Genomic DNA, 13,405 nt, shown 5'->3' on the forward strand with positions numbered 1-13,405 from the left:
CCAATTTTGAAAGGAATGAAATTATGTTTTGCAGCTGGTCAGAAAATGGAAACCCATTTGCAGAATTTTTTTTTTAAAATCACATATATTGTTCCAGTATTAGAGCAGGAAAAAAATCAACAGATTCTTGAAACTAATTAGAAACAACAAAGAAGGTGCTTTTTAATAGTACTCAAAGCTTTACCTGAAATATTAAACACACACATCCAGACATCATAAAAACAACAAATGTCATGAATCTGTTTACTGCTGAGAAGGATTAGCTGAAACGTACACCATGTTACAGTGACAGACAAAATGCAGCAAATTCTTTCTGCAAAGGAGCTGTATACGGTTCCATCATATGGTGCCCCTCACATTTGCTTAGAAAAAAAAGAAATAGAAAACTTGCTTCTTTAGCCAAAATTCTGTTTAGGGAGTGGAGGTCTAGGGGAGATGGACAAAGAATGAACTGGTTCCTTCCAGCCATCTCGCTCTGCTGCATCCAACTGTGCAGAAGCTGCTCTATTCCAATTCCACAGCAACATCCTCCTGCGCCAGCCCACAGCAATGTAATGGAGGAAGATAATGCTCACAAGATCGCTATATTGTTGGTGTCAAAGAGGAATGGGATTTCAAAGCTGGCTGGAGGACAGGAACGGGAGCCAGGGTGCCCAAGAAGTGCAGGCAACCAAGGCAAACTAAAGCACTGCTTCTCTGCGTGCACTTCCTGAGATCAGCAATTAAATGGACAGGTTTAGGGAGAAGTTTATGTCTGTCATATTACACTATAGGAGTTCCAACACAGCTATGTGTAGACTATGCTATGCCTATGATGCTGGTAGAGCCAATCATTAAAGTACAACCTTGGAACATTTCCTGTGATGCTGATCACTAGGAAGCATAGTCAGCTTGGAGCATCAAGATGAAAAGCAGCTTTTGCAATGGTGTTTATTGTCTTGAACATTTTCACAGATGTAATGCAATATTATACAGCTAACTGTATGGTTTTATGAAATAATCAGTCATTGCCTTGATCCTTTCTGAAGATGATCTATGTGTTTGTGGACCAAAATATTCTGCCGATGAGGAATATTTTTCTCTTGGCAGGAATCCAAGCATCAAAATGTAGGCTTTTGTAGCTGTGGTGAGTAATCTGTCAGCAGGGAAACCATGACAGCCTAGAGGAGGAAGAAAAGAAAAAATCCAATCACATTGGAAGCAGATACTCCGTAAAAATAAATAAGGGCGTAATATTTTCCAGCTCTAAAGCCTTGTGTAGAAAATTATTGTCCTGACAAAAACTGCACAGTTAGATTTATTTGCTAGAATTTTTGATGATGAATCAGGAAAGAGCTGAAAATCAGTTAGGATGTTCTGTATTGCAGCTGATAGGTTTCCTCAGTGCAGACAAAATATATTAATGGACAGCCTAGGAGAAATTCAGACAAAGCATTTAGATCAAATGCTGAGGCCTTTTGGGTGTGTTGTACTGTATCCTCAACTACTGCTAGGAGACGCTGTAGGGACTCAAACAGCACATGGGCTTGCCTGATTTCAGCAGAACTTCCTTTAGCATCAGTGAGAACCATACTAGAATAAGGACTTTGAAATTTATCCCTGTTTAGCTATACTTTCTGTGGTAAAACGTGGAAAAGCCTCACTGAGGTTAATAGTGTGTCGTCTGCCTCTCCTGCCCTCCCCTAGTACTCCATCAAACCTTGGGCATGGCTGTGAAATGGGAGTGATGGGAACGTCAGCAAAATAAAACATAGCGTTGCAGCAGCTCTGCCATCTTCCCCGTACCCGTGTACGTAACAAGCCCCATGCTCGCTTGGTTTTCACAAGGTATTACCTGGTCCACACTGTTGTGATTTCACAGCAATGTCTGACTGTAAGCTGTTATTTTGGCCCAGAACTGGATCTACAAGTGTTCTCCAGGGGTTGTGGTCTTGTTGCCCATCCTTCCTTTCCCATCAGCACTGCTCAGTGTGACAGGTAGTCCCAGGCACACAGTAGGGACTGAATATAGAGCGGTGCAGCCCTTGACCGCTACCCATGTCCTAGCTGCATTCAGCCCTGCTTGGAACTACAGCTGAGCAAATAATTTATTTTTCAGTTTGCTGTCTGAACTGAAAGTGCTAGAAAATAACCTAAAACAAGACTCACACATTCTTTATTTTTATAGATAAAAAATGATAAAATACAAATACGACATTTTTCTTAACCCCTCAAAAACATGCAGCTGGAACCCAAAGCAAAGAGTTTTTCTTTTTAAAAATAATATTTAGGGCAATTAGAAATATTCCAAAATAAAAATTAAAAATATGAGCAATTTTCATAATTTTAAGGCCCAAACTATAACTTCAACACAAATTTGTTAATAATTTTGACTGCGTCCAAAATCTGAGGGGTTTTTTTTTTTTGGTAAATACTCATCCACTTATTCACTTGGAGCACATCTAGAGTTCGTCTGAGAGCTATGACAATGCCATTTCTGGCTTTTTTTTCACCTCTGAAAGTTTTCACTAGCTTTTGTCAACATGATGATTCTAAAGCCGACAAGAAATAATAGGCTACTCAGATCTGTCAGTAATTTTCCAAAATTCTAGGAATGCTGAGAGGGAAGTTATGGTTTATGTTGAATGCCAAGTGTCCTCTCATGGTTCCCATGGATCGCACAGTACTACCCACATTGTAACTTTTCAGGGTCTTCAAACCTTTGCTCTTGCAGCACTTTCTTGGGGAATGTCCCCATTGGTGTCAGCGGCAGTTTTTCCTGAGAGAAGGGTGCAGAATCTCTAGCTTTAAGTGTTTTGGAAATTGCAGTTTCTAAGACCAGTCCCTGGGACCTTAGAATTTAACATGTTTTAAAATTAAGTAGCTGAGTTAACCATTAGAGTAAACTCAGTAATTTAAACACACAAAAAAAATTTATAGTTTATACTGTAGATTTCACTTAGGGATAAAAACTGGGTCAAGCAACAGCAGATTACTGTCAAAATAGGTCACATTTGTGTCCAGAAGTATTTGTGCTACTTATATATGTTGCCTCTAGTCAAAATTGTGATGTGCTGTGGGGTGCATTTGAAACATATGTGTTAACATTTACTGTTTATTGAGGAACGAAGCTAAATGCAAGCCTGTAGTGTAAGGCAGAACAGAAGCTGACCCTAATCTTTAACTACAGTTATCTTCTTTTTTTTTTTTTTACCATAATTGTCCATTTCCTGTTTTCAGCCTCCTGGAAAACCAATGACTGTGGAGAATAAAATACTTCATCATCAACTTCTTCAGGTTTTCTGGGTAAACAATGTAAAAAAGTCCAGTTGGAAGCAGCAGATTTTGCAGTCTGTAGCAGCATATAAAAATAAAGAAATATGTGAGGATGTTAATAAAATCTTCAACTAGTAAAAAGGTTAACAAATTTTATATTAGCTCCCAATCTAGTTGCTTGGATGATGAACTCAGAGGAATTCCACTGACTTCAAAAGAATTCCTCATCTGTGAAGAAGATGGGAATATCCCCACTTAGAACAGTAAGAGTTCAGTGCTGACTTCACAAAAGTCAAGTATTTACTCCTATTTCTCTGACTTTAGTAGGAGAGTAAAAACTTCAGTGACCTAGTGGATCAATAAAGTGCAATCTTTATTGCAATGCCATACAGTAATATAATACTATCAATAATTGCAACAAGAAGATATTAAACCATGATTTAAAAGGCTATATATTTTTTTCTTTTGATATTGTCACTCATAATATGTTGATCTAATACCAATGAACAATGAATTAAGCATTTTAGGCCAGTTCAGAGACATACTCATCAATAGTATTTTGTGAACTGATATTAAAATACAGTCAGTTAAACCAGTAATTCTATCAGCAAGGAAAATGTCCCTTTTATCTTGGACAATTAATAGTTTATGACTTTAGGTTTTCTCTAATTGATTTTGTGCTGATAAGCATTTCAACTAGATGCTTTTAAAGACATACATTTAATGCTTTATTCATTGACAGATATACACAAAATTGCCCCAAATGCTGCCTGGGCATTTAAGAGTTAATCTGTGACCTGCTCATTCTAAAAAAAAAAAAACAAAAAAAAACCAAAAAACAAAACCCACAAAAAAAAAACCCCACAAAAACCAGATCATTTCTGGCAGCAAAGGGGAAATGCAAAGTTAGAAATAGTTTTTAGGCCATAAAGAAGTAAAGGGTTAGCTCTGCTGAACATGTTCTGGAGTTAGATCTCACTGGGAAGCACTGAAAGAGGCCAAGCCACATGAAGTGTGTAAGATAACTCGATGTTATCTTTGTGAATTTTTCAAGCTGGAAGGAGGTTTGCATGTGGTTGTTCCATAGCCCCACTCAGAAAAGAAAATACCACACCCATGCTTTGCTGATGTTCATTCTTATAAATGCAAACTGTAAAAGGTTCAACAAAAAAAATAAATCTCAATTTTTACCTGCATCGTAATCTGATAACCTTGAAATGCCTTTAGTCTTTCTTTCTTTTCCTCTTCTTGTCCCATACTTATCCATGTATCTGTAACTAAGACATTGGCACCATCTGCAGCTTCCAAAGGGTCTGTTGTGAGAAGCAACTTGGTACCATACTAATGTGAATAAAATAAGGAAGATCAGGAAGACAAGGAACTTCAGCTTTGTTTATAATGAAAATAAACTCTATTCCAACTACTTTACTAGGCTATTTTTTAGGCTCCTACCTTTTTGGAGTACTCTTCAGTTATTTTAGTTATTCTGACGTCTGGTTCAAAGCCCTGCCAAAAGAGATGATAGGTAACATGTCATGGAATATATATAAGATCTTTACTGATTATTAACACTAGTTAGAAAAATACCAATTGAACCATTTGCCGCGGGAAGAAGAATGTCTTTCAGAACTATAAAACTTGAGGAAATTATGTTGATTTCGTTGAAAGTTCATTTTCAACATAAAATGGTAGAAAGTGTTCCCATAAGGTAAGAAAAATATATTTCAACAGTTACAGAATTAAATGCCTGTACATAATTTGATTTTTTCTTCTAAATGGATTCTTTGTTTTATATTTTATATTGTCTTACAATGCAGCATTCTAAAAAGTCACATCACCAATCTGAACCAACGAAGATGCAACACTTTTCCACCAATCTGAAAAAACTTTCAAATTTTTTTTGGGAGGGAGATAGGACATTGGATGACTTTGGAACACTTCCTCAAATGGAATTATCATCTCCATGATTTATACTGCAGTCACGAATTCCCCTCAGCCCTTCTGGACTCTGCAAAATTACTCGTGCTTTGCATCAAAATAACTGAATCAGGATTCTGAATCTTAGTGCTGAAAGCTGGTGCTCAAGATACTTGCAAGCACCACTTGCTGAGGCCCTTGGGAAGTATCCAAGTGGCTAGAAACAAGAATGGGCACTTACTCCATGTGCATGGCTTTCTTACCTACCTTGGGAGTCGCAATATGCAGGTGCATTCCCAGCTTTGCAGCACTCATCATGATGGAGTGGAGGACATTGTTTCCGTCCCCGATCCAGGTGAGAGTGAGCCCGTTCAGCCCACCATAGTGCTCCTGCCAAATGAATCGGACAGCCCTGGGGTTATATTCCAGGCCAGCTCAACAAGCCGATGCCCTAGGCAAGAGGGACTGATCAGACGGGTCTGGTGCAAAGAAGGCTGGCTACATTCAAACGCTAGCTGTGTGGAACCATGCCTGTAACTGAACTTACTGCAGCTACAAGATGGTCAGGGAGGGAAAGGCCCCTGTGTCTGACATGAAGACCCAAGCGCTGCAGCTTTCTCCAGTGAAGGACACATTGACACATATGCAATATGGTGAGGCCCAGGCTGAGAGACACAGCACCAGACACACTTTAGCACCAAAGCTGTACATCCATGGGTTGGTGTTCATAAATATCAGTGAATGGTAGAAATTCTTAATTTAGAGGCAGTCTTCATGCCTAGGATAGCACTCCTTCCAGTTTTCCTCCAAATTGTGAAAATATTCCTAGTTGGGTTTGCGCTGGCTTGGTTGTCTCTACACGATGTTCCCTGCTGCCATTGTTACATGACATAAATGTTGAAAATTAAATATCAATATGAGGTGATTCTTGCTAACCGTATAATTGTACTCACATAGGTTAAATTTTATATGAAATCTATTTGTCCTTAGAGGGAACGGGAATCTTTGAGATATTATAATATCTCATTTGTTAGAAGTTAGTCTAGCATGTCTGGGGTAGTTAGGAGCAGTGGTAGAACAATGGTAGGTCCCAAACACCACCTGTAAAAATAGGCCCTGAGCCATCATTTTGGAGCCAGAAAACTCAAGGACAACGTGACCTTGAGCTCAAGACCATATATGGAGATTTCAAGGAGGAGTTCGACCAGCGAATTTGAGGAAGGGGCGCTCTGACGATCCCCAAGACCACCAAAAGACCCTCGACTCAAAAGACTGAGCATGCGCAAGTGGGTGGGGAAATATTATAATGATTTCTCGGAAAGTTAATGTTTATGTATAATATTTCTCAAAAATCTAGTGAATATGTATAACAGGTGTGTATTTAACCTGCGCTGCTGATCGAACAGGTGCGCACGCTAGGTGGAGTGATCCCCCGTGCACCCAGCGCTGCAATAAAGGAGTGCCTGCTTCTTAACTCCTCATTGCTGTTAAGGAGTTTTATTCTGGATTTCGGTAACACCACGGCAGTGGCTGTGCCCTTAGAGTGCATTTTAACCATCCCAGCTGCACAGGACAGCAAAGAGCGTTTCTCTGGAAGCAGCTGTGCCACTCATGGCCTGCAGGGTTTGCTCTCTGTTGTACAGCCAGAGCATGGAGCCATTTTTTAAAAGCATGGATTACAGGAACTTGAAACAGCATTACAGCGTTAACCGTAGCTTTGCCTGATGGCACTTACACCCTGTACATGTGCAGCTACTCTGGCCCATGGCCACCAACAGATAAGGCCTAAGGAGGATCAAGAGTAACAGGAGTTTTGTGTTTCCAGAGCAGGACAATTTGAGGCCCTTTAGCAAGCCTTGTTTTAAATATGCATGTTTCTAGGTAATTAAGTTGATACCAGAAATTTTGTAAAGACATAACCAAATATTTCCATATGCCTACTCTGTACAACTCCACCTCATGACTTCAAAGACCAAAGACATGATGGAGAGCCTTTTATTCTTCATTTAAAACTGGGCCATGCTACAATTGCATTGTAGTAGCTGGAAGCCAGACAGTGTTGCAACACTTTGTGTGACATGATTCAATGCTTGTCAGAGAGGATAAGCATCCACACTGTAGAGCTGTACTATCTGGCAACCTTGCAGGCAGTCGCAGCAAAGATGCCAAAAGACTGCACAGGAAAAGGGCTGGGACCACCCCCTCCTCTCCTGGCAGCAGCTTCCGCTAAACAAATAGTTGTGAAGTTGCTCCAGAACAAAGTTATTGGCATTTCTGCCACTGACCACAATTTTGACTAAAAAATAGTAGCACTTTAAATACTGAATGGCATGATAATTCCGTTGAAATCTAAACCTAAGGGAGTCCTAGGCTGACTTCAGTTTAAGGGCTAGAACTATAGTGTTGTAAAACTAGCACTTTTTCAGTTTAAGTTTTTTAGCAGCAGGCTCATTGTCAGAGGTTTGATGCAAGGGCATTTACAGGAGAGTAAATCAGGATTTTGTGGACATGGAAGTTATTTCAGTATAACAGCTCTGCAGGTCTCTAAGGATCTCGCAAAGTCCTTCCACATCTCCTAGCAATGGAGTGCTCCTAGGAGAAGGCCAAATTAAAGCATCTATTCAAGGGTTTGTTTCCAGCTAGAGCTTAGTGATAGCTAAGACATGAACTCACAGCCAGGAGCAAATGAGACAGCCCTGAGTTCTTTTGATCTTACTTTTTAAAAATAGACATCGCAGCCTGTAATGCTCAAAGCACTAACTAGTGAGTCACAAATATACTGCTACGTTAAATGCAGCTGCTACTCTGCATTTAAAGAAGCACAGTGCATACTAAATACTTTTCTCTGTTTTCCCAAGCTACCGGCTGTTACAGATAAAATACGAAGTACTGGAGATGTCTGTATAATTACCTCAATATGCACTGCAAATTGCAAAGCCACATCTGCGGTGACTACTGTATAGAGTGGACAGAGCTGAGCTGATCTTAATGAAGATGCTTAGCTAATGGAAGAAGCTGTAGACAAGGCAGAAGCAAGCCCTGTGTGTGCTAGTGGAGCCTGTTTCATATCCTGTGCTGAGCTTTATGCTGCCACTGGTACACTGCAGCTGCAACGCAAACCTCTTCATCTGAAGTCAGCTCACTATGACTGTGGCTGTACTGCTTATACACATACATCCTCAGCTTCTAAGAAAGATGAGATGATTGTGATGGATTGCATCTCCCAGCTGCACAGAGAAAATCCTGCTAAAAGTGTTTTGCCATGATGGTAACACTCAAGTTTAAACCGGAACCTTTACAATACATGCTGATCACCTAAGCCGCTGAAGATTTTTTTTCCCCTTACTTCCCTTCCCAATTTTTCCAAACTCTGTTATACTGATGTAGGCTTTTTACTTGCTTGGGTGTTCTGCAGTTTCTCTTTATATTTGGAATCTGACTTCAAAATATTTGTACTCCTAGTAAAGCCATACAAAAATTAACATATTCAGAAAGTTTAGAGCCCTTCTCCCTTATGAATGCCTCTTTGGCAAACTAGTGATTGCTGCTGCAGTGCCACAAAACGTGGCTTTGCTATTCTTATTAAAATCCCTGCTAAATAATTTCGTTTTAATTTTACAGTCAACTTTTTCATCCTCATGCTGCTTTTACAATGTTTCATTCTGTTCTTACCCATGGTTGCAGTGTATCAATATATCAAATCCTGAGAAAAAATAAACATGCTCAGTGATGTAGTGCTGTTGTATGTTTAGAGAAGACTGATTTAACCGATCAAGGACATTCTTGTCTGCCTCTGCCCGGACTTGCTTCCAGCTAGGCTGAGACTCTAACATCATTATAGATTACTTCTGAAACATCTGACCACAACAGTCATCACAGCCCTCAATTAAAACAAGCTTTTGAATAATGAACCAATAATCTGTCAAAATTTAAAGTGGAAAGCAGGGGAACTAGTGAAAGCTTTAGCCCTTTGGGAGACAGTGCAATCCAGTAATTGAGAAACTGGGCAAACTTGGATCTACCAGCTCGCAAACTGAGCTGAAGGCAGACGCTGGGCCAGTTATCTTTCTTACTCCCACATTGGTTTTCGTGGTGGTTATTGAAACAGTATATTCTAGAAGATCAGTCCAGATCATAGTAGGGATTTCTGATTGTTAGAATAATGGTGATGATGATGATGATGGTGATGAATGTGAAGACTATAATAATTCGAGCTCTTTGGGTCACACATCAAGGAGAAGTTGAGAATACACGGCAGCCATCTTCAGGATGGGCTAGGCTGTAATTTGTTACACTATTTAAAAAGGAATCAGTGATGCATTTATTATGCCAACCATTTCTTTCTGACAAAGAAATTTCCCTTCAGACCAGTGACATAAAAAGCTAGTGGCATATGGATCCATTCTAATTACCAGTCTGGCCATCCTGCAGTCAGCTACAAGTTAGCTGATTTGGCCAGTGACATTAATATCAATTGAATCAACGTCAATACCCAATTTGTCCCCAGAATATAAATTGTGCGATGCTGCCCTCCAGCCAAGCTTTGCAGAGCAGAAGTTATGAGCCACAGCTTCTGGCCGAGAGACTGAGAGGCGCTGAGTGGACTCCGCAAATGGCTGTTATGTGCCTTCAGCACAGACAGAGAAGTAAAGCAGCTCTGCCTGTGCACAGTACCAGCACACAAACTCATAGTCCTTAAAGGTCAAATCCCCAAACCCTCAAAATCAGGTTGTGTAATGTTTACAACCATTTCTAGTGGGTTGTAACTCAGGAGCAAACTCAGCTCAGCTCAACTGTTAAGAAAGAGGGACGCTAAGAAAAACATCCCTCTTGGCATAACAGAGGGCAGTAATGCTGACCACGGCAGTAAAGGGCAGAGCCAGCTCAGACGTCAAACATGTGAGGGGCTCCGGGTTGCTCAGGAAGAAGGCACTGGGCAAGAGGATGTTGAACATCAAGAATCTCACCCCAGTATTCATGATAGGAGCACACTTTGTGATCTGAGAAGAACACTCTCAATACAGAATGAGAACTGACAGCCCTGAAAATACAGAAGCTGCATTGTTTGGGGAATGCAACAGACTGTACTAAAATAACCACACTAAAATGCACCTGTGAAAAGGGAACCAGAAGTCATAAGCAAGAAGACATTCCGAGAGTAAACCCCTAGGAAATTAGGCAGTTTCAGGCTGAAGAGAAAATGCTCGAAGAGGATTCAAGAAGGCACATGACAAAATTAATAGGATTTAGAAAACAGAAGAATAAAAATGTGCTAAGCATGAAGAGGGACAGAGTGCATGTCGTGCTCCACTAGCAAAAACAGCAGGAGAAAAAAGAAGAGAATAAAAGAGTACATTTTGTGTATGTACTGACAGCAGGGAGGAGCAGATCCAGGCAGGATAATATTTACAGAGATAAGGAAGAGACATTTTTAAAGAGAAATAACCTGCACAAAATTTGTAGTTACATTTAAATATAAAGCTAGCGGTCTGTGCCACTATTGTAGTTTGCATGTGTGTATAAATCAAATAAATTGCCTTTGCATTGCAGGAAAGCAGTTCAAATGTTATCTATGAACTTTCAACTCATTTACAGAATCCGTGGTACTATTCAACCTCCCTATATTAACCTTCTTGCAGGCAGTACTCACATAACATCTTTCTACCCTGCTGAAAATCCCATGAGAAGTTTGATTGTGGTAAGTAACAACTAGACCCTGTGGCTCACACCTCTTCAAGTGTTAATCCTACTTCTGTGACCTCGTAAAGTTCATTATATGATTAAAATGCCATTTTATTACATCCTACTGGCTGTGAGATCAGTTTTCTCCACCTCAGTGTACAGTGCAGAGAAGAAAAAAGGCAGCTGATGGGCAGGTCAGAAAGGGAGAGAGCGGGCAGTGCCAACACCCACAGCAGGCTGCTAAGAGCTCCTCCCTGCCTGCCTCTCCCTCCTGGGGAAGAATGCAAGAATGGAAAGTGGGTGTCCTGGTTTTGGCAGGGATGGAGTTAATTTTTCCTCTCAGTAGCTGGTATGTTTTGGATTTTGTGTGTGAAGAATGTTCATAAACACCCTGATGATACCAGTTGTTGTGAATGAGACCAAGGACACCGTCCTGCTTTCCAAGTCTCGCTAATTTGCAGATGCAGGAAGCTGGGAGAAGGACAGACAGCATAATTGATCCAAACTGGCCAAAGAGAGTATTCCATGCCATAAACGTCGTGCTCAGTATATAAGTGGGGGCAGGCGAGGGTGGGTATCTGCCTTCCTGGCATCCATCCTTCCTGCTTGTTTTTGCTGGCATCGTTCCCCCTACCTTGCTGGCTCCCTTTTGCTCCTTTGCTTGCTGCTCGGTTTTGTTTCCGTGATCGCTGCTCGGGACGGGCTGTATCGGTCATTGGGACATCGGGTGGTGAGAAAACACATATTGTTCACTTTGTATATTTTTAATATCCTTATATTCTGTTATTATTGTAGTTTTCCCTTTTATTTTAGTAAATTGTCTTCATCTCAACCCACGAGTTCTCCTTCCTTCCCAATTCTCTCCCCCATCCCCCTGGGGAGGGGGAGAGTGAGCGAGAAACTGTGTGGTGATTTGGGCTAAACCATCACAGTCACTTTGGCGCCCAACGTGGGGCAGGAAGGGTTGAGGTAAGGACAGATCTGACTAGAGTGTGTTAAAGTTGTTACAAGTGCTCATTATTTTATTTGAATCCCTGGTCACAATGTTGTACTACATGTTCACATGGTTGTGTTATGTCTCTCCTAAGTTGCATCACATATTTCCTTTGGTGCTGTTTATCACTTCTCGGAAATGGATGAGAATTCTCATTTTGATTTACTGGGCACTACTGGCTTATGATATGGTATCATCACTGGTCATGAAATTAATCTGGTCCTTGTTTTCGGCATTGCTGGCAACTCCGTACTTTGGATGCCATTTGGTAAGAATTATTAATAATCACACATTTTTCTTTTTCTCCCTGGAGAACCAATCTATGGGGAAGTCAGAGGAGGGTACCTTCCCCTATTCCTTTACCTTCCCTTTTTCTTTTGAGCGAGTCACATCAGCTCTCGAGAATTTTGAATATCCTTGGGATGTGCAAGCCAGCATACTCCTATTGCTCTGTGTCCTAAATGGGTTTCAGATGTTGTTTAGGATTAAACAATTATTTAAAAAATTCACCCGGAGATCTACCTTGAGGTTGGAGGGGCAGGGGTGGCATGGTATGTGGGAGAAGACAGGCAGGTACCTAGAAAACTTCTCACCTCCAATGGTCTGGAACTTCACTCCCGAACAACTACAGAATCCAGATGAAGTGATTGAATATTTGAAAGAAAAATGCCATAGCTATTCTAAAGAGGCAAACCTTATCGCTTTGTGCTGGGCACTGGCTAGTATCTACCAAACACTGCTTAATGTGCAGCACCCTCAGGAAGAAGGGAGAAAAAATCAACCGACCGATACCATGGCTACTCCAGCCCCGGCTACCGGCCCTGCGGCTACTCCAGCCCCAGCTACCGGCCCTGCGGCTACTCCAGCCCCGGCTACCGGCCCTGCGGCTACTCCAGCCCCAGCTACCGGCCCTGCGGCTACTCCAGCCCCGGCTACCGGCACTGCAGCTGCTCCAGCCCTGGCTACCGGCCCTGTGGCTACTCCAGCCCCAATGACAGGCACTGCGGCTACTCCAACTCTAGCTACTGGCACTGCAGCTGAATCAGAGAACCAACCTGTGTCAGTATCAGTCGCCCCTGTACAGAAGAAGAAATCTTGGAAGCGAAAGTCAGCTCGTTTAGTAAGGGATGAGGGAAAACCAGGACCATCACGAACAGAGGAAGAAGAAGAGGAACTCATGAGAGAGGAACTCATGAGAGAGGAACTCATAAATGAGACTGAAACCACCCGATCCTTATCCCTGAATGAGTTGCGAGACATACGAAAAGATTTTGGCCGCCGTCCAGGTGAGCACTTTCTCACCTGGTTGCTTCGATGCTGGGATAATGGGGCCAGTAGCCTGGAATTAGAAGGTAAGGAAGCTAAACAGCTGGGATCCCTTTCTAGGGAAGCAGGCATTGACAAAGTGATTGGAAGAGGTGCACAAGCTCTCAGCCTCTGGAGGCGGCTCCTGTCAAGTATGAAGGAAAGATATCCCTTCAAGGAAGATATTACTTATCATCCAGGCAAGTGGACCACTATAGAGAGAGGTATCCAGTACCTAAGGGAATTAGCCAT

The 13,405-nt window shown here is 41.5% G+C and overlaps 1 protein-coding gene across 1 annotated transcript in view; it reads right to left on the reverse strand.

Annotated features, from left to right (window-relative positions):
- Nucleotides 1-1,100: 1,100 nt before the first annotated feature.
- OTC (ornithine transcarbamylase) overlaps nt 1,101-13,405 on the reverse strand; it is a 39,475-nt gene continuing 27,170 nt past the window's right edge. Inside the window, exons 6-10 of the mRNA XM_086740162.1 lie at nt 5,440-5,562; nt 4,708-4,761; nt 4,447-4,596; nt 3,194-3,331; nt 1,101-1,160 (exon numbers count right to left, since the gene is read on the reverse strand). Coding sequence (XP_086596288.1) covers nt 1,101-1,160; nt 3,194-3,331; nt 4,447-4,596; nt 4,708-4,761; nt 5,440-5,562 — 525 coding nt within the window. The remainder of the gene's footprint in view (nt 1,161-3,193; nt 3,332-4,446; nt 4,597-4,707; nt 4,762-5,439; nt 5,563-13,405) is intronic.

The sequence above is a fragment of the Chlamydotis macqueenii genome, chromosome 1 (assembly GCF_036417535.1).
Source record: "Chlamydotis macqueenii isolate bChlMac1 chromosome 1, bChlMac1.mat, whole genome shotgun sequence".
Lineage (NCBI taxonomy): Eukaryota > Metazoa > Chordata > Aves > Otidiformes > Otididae > Chlamydotis > Chlamydotis macqueenii.